The 9,138-nt window shown below is 54.4% G+C and overlaps 1 protein-coding gene across 1 annotated transcript; it reads right to left on the reverse strand.

The window, feature by feature from the left end:
* Positions 1–250: 250 nt before the first annotated feature.
* On the reverse strand, positions 251–4,268 carry LOC114050403 (homeobox even-skipped homolog protein 1-like). Its single transcript, XM_027872033.1, has 3 exons — positions 3,854–4,268; positions 1,599–1,882; positions 251–784 (listed from the first exon to the last, which is right to left on the reverse strand). Exons 1-3 carry the CDS (start codon positions 4,266–4,268, stop codon positions 251–253), a joined length of 1,233 nt encoding a protein of 410 aa, XP_027727834.1.
* Positions 4,269–9,138: the final 4,870 nt, after the last annotated feature.

Consider the following 9,138-nt stretch of genomic DNA (forward strand, 5'->3'; position numbering starts at 1 on the left):
GTGCCTTCTACATAGCCATCCAAGCGGCTTCTTTTCCCCAATATTTCACCAACAGGTTTCCTTCATGGTCATGGAAATCCTTTTCAGGCTATTATTTCTAGTCCTCTGTCTCCTTTTTTCCGCAGATGTCCAAGGGAAGATGGAAGGGAATTAAATAAAGGTGGAAAGGTGGGGTGGTGGGAGGGTAAGTCCTAGAGCAAGGGAGTCTGCCCTAAAAATGAGTATTCTGGAAAAACCTGAGATGCACCTTTTATCTTGTAAGGGGGACTTCCTCCCTCTGATCCAGGGACACTGAGGAGGTTTTGCTCAGTACGGAGGGCGTGAAGGTGATGAAAGAGTCCGTCCTGGTTGTGGAGGAGCAGGAAAAGTCTGAGCCGGAAGGTCTCTGTGCCAGGCCATTGGACTGGCTGGCGTGGCAAGCCAGGCATGAGCATGGACTGCCCCCTGACCCCCCAAGTCCATGCGTTGTTGGGGCTGGATAGAGAGATGGATGTCTAAAAGCACAGAGGAGTTCAGGTCTAGGGTAAGGATGGGACAGGACCCGGAAGGTATCCAGGGGTCTCAGGGGAGTACTGAAGGGGGCGGCAGCAGAGGCTGAAGTGGCTCCAAGGCCCATGTGTGAGTAGTAAGGAAGGGGCAGGTGGGAGGGGAACGGGTAGGGCAGGTTCCCCGTGGCCGCAGCGTGGCTCATCATGTAAGTATAAAAAGCAGGGTCGGCTGGGTGAGGCCAGGTCATGGCTAATCGTTGCCTCTTGTCCTTCATCCTGCGGTTCTGGAACCACACCTGGCAGAGACGAAGGAAACAGAGGAACCTCTGAATGTTTACCAGATCTCCCTGATCCCCCCATTTCTGCCCTGGCACCTGGCGCTAATTGGCTTCTGGACCCATTTCCCTGGTCCAGGATGGCACCAGAGGCTTTTCCCTCTTTGGTTAAAAGCAGGGTTGAGTTTGGACTCTGGTGGATATGATTGTGGGGAAAGCGAGCTGGGAGCCCCCAAAACTGTCCCTGAACACTTCCCCAGTAAGAGACTATATTCAGGGAGCTGAGGCTTTGTATACTGTTTCAAAGTGTTTTGTCCTTTGTATCTATCTCGACCTCACTGAGAACCAAATGTTGGCCTTCACTCAACTTGGTGGAATTCATATCTTGGAGAGGGGTATTGAAGAGGAAGCTGGAAAGAGGAATTGTTTCACAGGAAATACTAAGAATAACCATCAGCATTAGTGGTTAACGTTGTTGCAGTGGGCACAGGAACCGAGTCTGTGGTTCAGTGGAAGACCTAGTGTTATCTGGGAGTGGGGGGTGGTGGGGTGAGAGAAGCCCATAGGAGGCCTACCTCCTTCTTTGGGCCTCCCTGACTCTCTCTCTCTCTACAGCCCGGATCTCAGCCTCAGAGCCTGCTTCACTTCTCTGCCTCTTAGTTCCTAGGTCTGACCTCGGGCTCATTACTCCCCACCCCCACCCCAGTCAGCGGCTCCAGCAAGAGTTGGGACACAACAAGGGAGCAAAGAGAGCTGGCTTTCCAGCTCTCTCTCTGCCAGGGAAACTGGCCGGCGGGCCAACGGAAAGCGGATTGTGGGGGATCGCGGTACTTACCTTGATGGTGGTCTCCGGCAGGTTTAAGGCAGCCGCCAGCTCGCACCTCCGGGGCCGCGACACGTAGTTCTCCCGATAGAATTCCTTCTCCAGACGGGCGATCTGCTCCCTCGTGAAGGCGGTGCGGTAGCGGCGCATCTGATCGCTGGCGCTGCAGGCCAGGGAGCCCTGGGAACCACCGCCCCCGCCGCCTCCACCGCCGCCTCCCGGGCCTCCCCCGCCGCCGCTCTTGGGGGGCTCCCCTCCGCTGCTGGGACTGCCAGCCAGAGCCTCGGAGCATGGCGCTGCACAAGGAAGCCCAAAGAAGACACACTGCCTACTCGAGATGGCACAGGGGCCTGGAAGTGGGGACGGGGTGGGGGGGGGAGGCGGGACTAGGGCTGGATGTAGGGTTGGGAAACACAAGGTGACAGGAATGGGTCCCCCAACACCCGACTCCCCCCAGCTATAGCCAGCGTTGCTGTCTGCAGGTAAAGGAGTGCTTGTCTGAAGACAGCTCCTCTCCCTTCCCCACCCCATCCCCATCCCACCGGGGGAAGGAAGGGACAGAGAGGGAAGGACGAGGGACAGGCTCTTAGTATACGGGTTTCGGGGACCAAAGGACTGCGGAGGGTAATCGGCCTGAGCTGGTCATTTAGCATTTACTCCTTCCAAGGACTAGGTCTGGGGGAGTCGGGGTTAACCATTGTCTCTGCAGGATGGGAAGAGAAATGGGGTTGGTGTTACCCCTCTGAACTAGCCTTTCATTCTGTCAGAGGGCGTCATGAAGCGTGTGTGTGCTTGCTTGTTTGTATGTGTGAGGGGGGCTTCAAACAGGCACACGAATACCACTTGTGTAAGAAGTCTGCAGTCGGATCTGCTCTGAGTAGGTGTATGAGGAGAGTATGCGGGTGTTGAGTGACCTGGCTGAAAATGTGACTGGGCCTGCGGGCTGCGTTGGTGTACCTCCTTCCCCCGCATCTCTGTCCTTCCTCCCCCACCCCCCGTCTCCCCTCCCCCACTAACCCCTCGAGCTCGCTAAAGCCCTGCACCAAAGGCCCTCAAACTCCACGGCCTAAGCAGAGTGTAAAGGGACTGTAGCAACCAGGCTGGACAGGGACCTTGGGACTCTCCCCTCTCTCCGCAAGGGAGGCCATCTCTTTTCTGGACTCTTTCCTAGCCTCTGCTGAGCCTGTTTTCAGGAGTCCTTGGGATAAGAGAGGGATGAAGGTGGATCCCACACTAGCCTAGAGCCTGGTGACTCCTCTCTCAACTTCGGACAGTGCAGAAAGAAAAACGGTGGGGTTTTCTTATCCACAGGACCACCACCCTCCCCGGCTCCTTGTTCTTTGGGGTGGTATTTGAAGAGAGACTGAGAAGTGCAGGAAAGGGGATGGGGCTTTGAGTGGGGGTGGTGGAGTAGAAGCAGAGGAACTGGGGGATGGGAAGGTGGGGAGGCCGGCTCCCGGCCTTCGCTTTTCAAATGTAACTTGCCCTCTTTGTATCCGAGACCAAAGGCAATTAGCTCATTGGGACCATTTCCGAACTGGCGCCGCCGAGCCCTGGAAGTGACAAGGTAATTCGGCCTTCGAGCCGAGGTGCAAAAAGGCCGGGCGGCGGCTCCTCGGGCGGCCTGCAGCCTTTGGACCATTCTTTAGGCAGCGTTTCCGCACTCATTCCGTTCTGGCGTGCAGTCTGCCTCCATAGTTGCTATGCCTGCCACCTACAAACCCTGCCGCCCAGCCGCCACACCAAGCGTTTGAGGCCTTATAAGCTGGTATCTTGGCGTGGTCCAACCTTCTCACGGAACACTAGGGCACTGAAGGGAGTGACGGTCTCCCAGACTACCTCCCTGAGGCTTCAGAGGGACTGTCCAGCACTAGGGCTAACACACGGACCGTTTCCCAGCCCAAGGCCTAGGCCTGGGGCTTTCTCCCCTGTGAATCAGTACCCCACACTCAGGTAGACTCAGCCTGATCCCTGCGGGATGCCCGAGGACAGGCAAGTGAGCACCCTCCCCCAAGTTGTGGGACTAGGAGGAGGGCACGGGGCAGAGGAATCAGGTAACCAGCCAGGACCTCCTCGCTGCCTCTGTGGCTTCACCTGGAATTAGGCCGAGGAAATCACCTCTCTCTCAATCCCTCTATCCCTTCAGGACACCTCAGGGCAAGAGGCGACAGAAGCTGCAGGGGAGGGCGGGGGGGGAGGGCATCGGGGCTCCGGGGACTGGGAGAGGGGGGAGGCCGGAGAGCGGGCTGGGGCAAAGCTTGGTGTACCTTTCCTGTGCTGGTACTCGGCGCTTCCTGCGGTGCAGTCTGGGGTGCAGCTCACCTCGATTTCTTCATAGAAATCCGACTCCGTATCCGAGCTGCTCTGCTGGCCTTTGGCCGAGGGGGAGTCGGAGGAGGGCGGCGGGGCCACCCCCGCCGGCCCCGCTGGGCGGCTCTCCGCCCCCGCCCCCGCCGCTGTCCGTGGCAATCTTTCCACTTCATCCTCCTTGCCGCCTCCGCCCTTCTCCCTGGACGCCAAGGGGCCCGAGCGGGGACTCAAGCAATTCCGGTGGATCACGTTTTCTGGGGGTTCGGGGCCAGGGCTCCCCACTGCTTCTGACAAATTAGCTCCCCTCTTGCCAACGAGCGTGCCAAGCTGCCCTCCTTCCAGAAACATCACCATGTCCTTCCTGCTCTCCATCCCGGGGCGCTTTTCAGAAAGAAAGGGATGGGGGCTCCGACCCTCCAGCAAGCTCCCACCTGGCAGCTGCCCAGGTTCAAGAAGCTCGTAGCCCTTGGCCTCCGAGTTCGACGGAAGAGAAAGACCGAGGGGAGAAGAGGGAGGGCGGCGGGGCTGGGCCGCGCCGCCGGAGAGGAGCGGAGCACAGCGGTTTGGAGAGGAGCGCACAGAGTAGCAGGGAGACAGGTCACCTTGCGATGCTCGCGCTCCGCTGGGCTGCGCTGGCTCTGGGAGGGATCACCATTGCCTTCTTCTTTCTAGCCTGTCATCCTTAATGGTGCCGGCGTCATTACGGGACCGCTGGTGACGCCACTCATTGATTGCAAGTGGATAAATAGAGACGTCTGCCACGCCGAAGATGAAAGGAGGCCCGAAGCTAATGGCTAGGCGGTGATGCACCAGGTGTGGTGTGGACAGACTCGAATGGGGAGGAGAGTGTGAGAACAGAGAGGGGAAAGCAGGGGGATGAGGGGGGGGGATGCAAATGGGACTCGGTGGAAACGCAGCCTCTGCGGCCTTGCGGGAGGAAGGGGCGCCGAGGGAGCGGCGCTTCCCAATTGGGGGGCCGCCTTCTGATGTTTTTGTTTTGGTAAACCGAGACCTTGATCTAGCCTTGCTGAGTCGGGGGGGGGGGGGCGTCCATAAGTGCATTTAGAAGTGTGAAGACAGCGTCTCCAACCTCAGATTTCGTTTGAATTCTTTAGCTTGTTGCCACCGACTCGCGAACCTCACTGGAGGCTTGAAAGAATCTATTTACAATCTTTAAAGAAGGGGAGAGACAAACAGAGAGAGAGAGGGAGAGAGAGAGAGATCTGAATTTTTCTGGGATGTCAAAAGAGACCTGGATGGGGATAGTGGCTTTTAGGGGCTTTTTCTATCATTCCTTGTTCCTCCGCCCATTTCTCCGGCTTTGCCTGCCACCTTACCCTGAGTCAGACTCCCCTCCTTTGGTTTTCTTTCTCACAGGTCAACAGAGACTTGGAGTTTCTGTCTGGAGGCTCTGCTTTTGTGTTGTCTTTCAGACCAGCGCCCAGAGGGCCTCCTGACAGTAACCCCCTATTCCTTTCGTCTTCCTCTCCTAGGTGGCCTAAGGCTCCAGACAGGTTCGGCGCTGAGCTCCCGCGCTTCTTCCTGAAGTTCAGGTATCTGTGTGTGAGGGGTGGAGGGTGGAATTGATATTTGCTTCTTGAGCTCTTCCTGGGGGGAGGGAAACTAACTTTCCTTGAAAAACAGACCAAAGGGTCAGTTTACTTCTGGGTGTGGGAATGGAAGGGAGGGGGGAAATCTTTTCCCCCAGAGAACTGGTGATTGCCAGCGCTCTACAAAAAACTACTCAATACTTGACACTAAACGAGAAAGGGAGAACTACAAGCCCAGTCGCGCTGCCCGGGCTGGGTAGGGGCGAGGGAGGGCGGAGGGAGCTATCAGCAAATGGTAAAAGTCCTGTGGACTCTAAGAGCGTTATCCTCGCAGCGTTGATTTGCATGGTTAGGCCTCCAAGTACGTTTTCCTTCTGTTTCCAAGAGGGTCACTTTAGGGTCGGAGCTCTCCCTTGCGCACGCACACGCACACGCACACGCACGCGCCCCAGCCCAGCCGCCTCTCTTCGGGGAATTCCTGATCTCTGCGGATCTGGAGGCTATAGGCTGGACAGAGCTAGGATGAGGAAGCAGGAGCCAAAAACGCCCCCTCCCCCCAGAAGTGAATGAGCGCTGAAGCTCAGCTAGAAAAGGCGAAACTAGGCTGCGGACTGTGCACCCCCGCTTGATATGGGGGGAAGGTATGCCACAGCTGAGTTTCTTTGTATTCCCAGCGACTAGTATATAGTAGGCACTTAATAATTGCTCCCTGATCGATAGATTGAACACTCCTAAAAAACCAATCTGGCCTTTCTTGCACCTTACTCCTAGTTACTTCTGGGATCAGGAAAGCAAGAGACTCCATTTTTTTTTTGAACGGAAAGTCACAGGCATACAACAAGACACGGATTCTGTCTCTGTGTCTGTTTGTCTGTGTCTCTGTTTTTCTGTCTGCCTTTTCCCCTCTGTCTCTGTGGTTCTCTCTCTGTCTCTATTCAGAGCTGCAGGGGCCCCCAGGCTCCTAGGAACTCCCTCCATCCCTGCTTTGCCAGAAGGCACAGGCGTAAGCGTTCTTCCTCTGCCCCATGTTCGAAGTCGCAGCCTCTTTCTCTATCCCGAGAAGGCCTGGGGTGGGTTTTTTTTTTTTTTAACGAGGAAGTAGGAATGTCAGGGTTGGGAGATTTGGGATTCGGCAAGGAAGAGGACGTTCAGGAAGTCGGCTAAGAGGAGTCTAATGGAGAAAATTGAGAAATCTGTAGGCAGCCCTTCCTCTCCCCCCTGGTTTGATGAGAGCGGCCAGAGGCATAGCTCTAGGCCCACTGTGGAAGCCGCCGGGAGTGGGGCTGGGGCTGGGGCTGGGGGGCGGGTTGGAGGGGGAATCCAAAACTGTAAGCCGCGTGCTTGTGAGTGTAGACTGCTTGAGAATGCAGAATTCTAAGCTTCCTGATCCCTTTACCAGTGTCTGCAAGGAGCCAGCTATGGCTTTCTCTTTTCCTCCCCTCTCAAAATCAAAGCCCTCGGGAGCTTATCTCCCTGGGCTACAGGCATGACCAAGGCCACTCCAACGATGGGGCCTGGACTTTCTAAACCAATTCTTCGCTACTTTTATCACCTCCTTTCTCCCCCAGTCCCCACTCCCAGCTACTTTCACTGCGCTTCCGATCCTTCCTGGTAGGGTCCAACCATGAACAAATCCGTCTCTATCCAAGCCACTTGGGACACGTTCCTTTGAAAACTCCACCTCCCTTGCACTATCCCCCTCCTTTAAAACGATTAACTGGGATTTCATTTCCTTTTGATATTTCTTCCCCTCTGATATTTTCTAGAAGATGAAGAGATGGGGGGCGTGGTCATCTCGAGGTTATAGTTACCCACTTAGGTACTGTGTTTCATAAAATGCACAACACAGGTGTGTCCTTCCACTCAGAGATTTTTCCCATCAGTCCAGCAAATGGAATAATGGATGCAAAAGAGCTTTGTAAACCTTAAAGGGCTATAGCAATGTGAATTATAATTATTTTGTTGTTGTTACTATCATTATTATTATCCCTCGGAAATACCCCAAGAGATGGAAAAAGTCCTTTTGCAAACAGGTATAGCCGGAGAGCCTATAGTGAGCCTTTTTAGTGAGCCTAAAAAAACTGAGGTCAGGTGTCAGAAAACTGCGATTCCTTTTCTCCAGAATGGAAGAGTCAACCACCACGGCCCGGGAGCTGTCCTCTTTTCTCCTCTCCTGTTCTCCGCAGCTACTAATGGATTCCATTTCTATCCCAGTATGAGAGGTTTTTGCTCTACCAGGCTTGCTGACTGGGGTAATTTGGACTACTACCAAATTGGGGAAGGGGGGAGGGCAGTGTGAGAACACATTGAGTTGAGAAAAACTGAACAGTTGAAGCGAGTGTTGGGTTCTCTCTTTAAAATTTTATTTCCCAGAGTAGCCCTTAAGGAACTGAAGAAATACAGATAAGGGGAAAAAAAATTGTTAGAGAGAAAGGGAAAGAGGGAAGGAAGGAAGGAAGGAAGGAAAGAAAGAAGGAAGGAAGGAAGGAAAAACGTCAGGTAAAATAGGATTAAAAGAAAACGAGAAGAGAGGACAGGAGAAAGAGAAAGGAAGAAAGAAAGAGAAAGGGGGAGGAAAGAAAGAAAAAGGAGGGAGAGGAGAGGAACGGCCTTTTTTCCTGTTCTTAGAATTCTGGCATTTTTGTTACGATTTCATTACGGTTCTTTTGACGACCTTGTTGGAATCTGGAGGGAGGTCCAGAGAAGCCCCAGCTCCCTGCTCACTCTCTGGGCCCAGCTAGCCCAAGAAGGAGCCAGAGCGAACCACAGAAGCCCGGCTCTCGGAGAGGGCATTCAGAGGAGGCTCGAGGAGCCCAAGAAGGTAAAAGCGGCTCCCGGAATTCTCTGGGTCTGCAGAGGCCGGGAGTGCAGCCCCTCTTCTGGCATTCTCGGCTCTCGGCCGAGGCGGGCTGACTACCTCTGAAGATCACGCGAGCCTGAGCTCTCGGATTTCAATTCTCTGTAGTTCAAAAGCTTCCGGACTTGTTTCCTGCAGTTAAGAGCATAGGGGCGGGGCGGCGGGGAGGCTTGGGAAGGATATTGCCCCGGGGCTGTCGAGGTGGGAAGATAAGATGCATTTGTTATTTAAAATGGAACCCGGAGTCCGGCCACTCCTGCCGCCCCCGCCCCCTCACCTCGCATCTAGGAATTTCAGATCTCCACCAGCATCTGGCAGTCTTTTCGTTACTTGCTGAGGAAGAGGTGGAGAAATGGGAGCGAAGCACCAAAGTTATGTTTTCTTTTTTATCTTTGTCTTTTGTTTCTTTCACCACAGTAATTTCTGAAACGCCCCTCCTTCTCCTCCAGAGTATAACTAAGAACCACCGTAACAAATTAGAGTTAATCAAAGAGGAACACAAACGTCCTACAAAGTATGCGATGTTCTGCCCGAGCAGTCCCCCACCTCCCTGGCGAGAGGGTAGGAAGTGTGCTCCAAGATTCGTCCGGGAGCATCCTAAATTTTTTATTGTTGGGAAGGAGGTAAAATGACTTTATACCTTTTGTCTTTACAGCAGTGGTTCCCGCCTACCCCCCCTCCCCCGACTGAATCCCTTTTCACACACACACACACACACACACACACACACACACACACACATGCACACTACAGAAACCCCACATGACAATGTATACACTATTCTGGTCTGGTAGTACCCCACCTCTTCCACGAAGGAGGACGTACGTTCCAGTAA

The sequence above is a fragment of the Vombatus ursinus genome, unplaced genomic scaffold, assembly GCF_900497805.2.
Source record: "Vombatus ursinus unplaced genomic scaffold, bare-nosed wombat genome assembly UNPS02014799.1, whole genome shotgun sequence".
In the NCBI taxonomy this organism is placed as follows: Eukaryota; Metazoa; Chordata; class Mammalia; order Diprotodontia; family Vombatidae; genus Vombatus; species Vombatus ursinus.

Excerpts from the sequence above, each read along its gene's own strand:
- LOC114050403 (XM_027872033.1), bottom strand. The coding sequence starts at position 4,268 with ATGGAGAGCAGGAAGGACATGGTGATGTTTCTGGAAGGAGGGCAGCTT. Across the intron at positions 1,883-3,853 it reads CGAGTACCAGCACAGGAAAG|CGCCATGCTCCGAGGCTCTG; the intron begins GTACACCAAGCT and ends TTCCTTGTGCAG. Across the intron at positions 785-1,598 it reads TGCCGGAGACCACCATCAAG|GTGTGGTTCCAGAACCGCAG; the intron begins GTAAGTACCGCG and ends CGTCTCTGCCAG.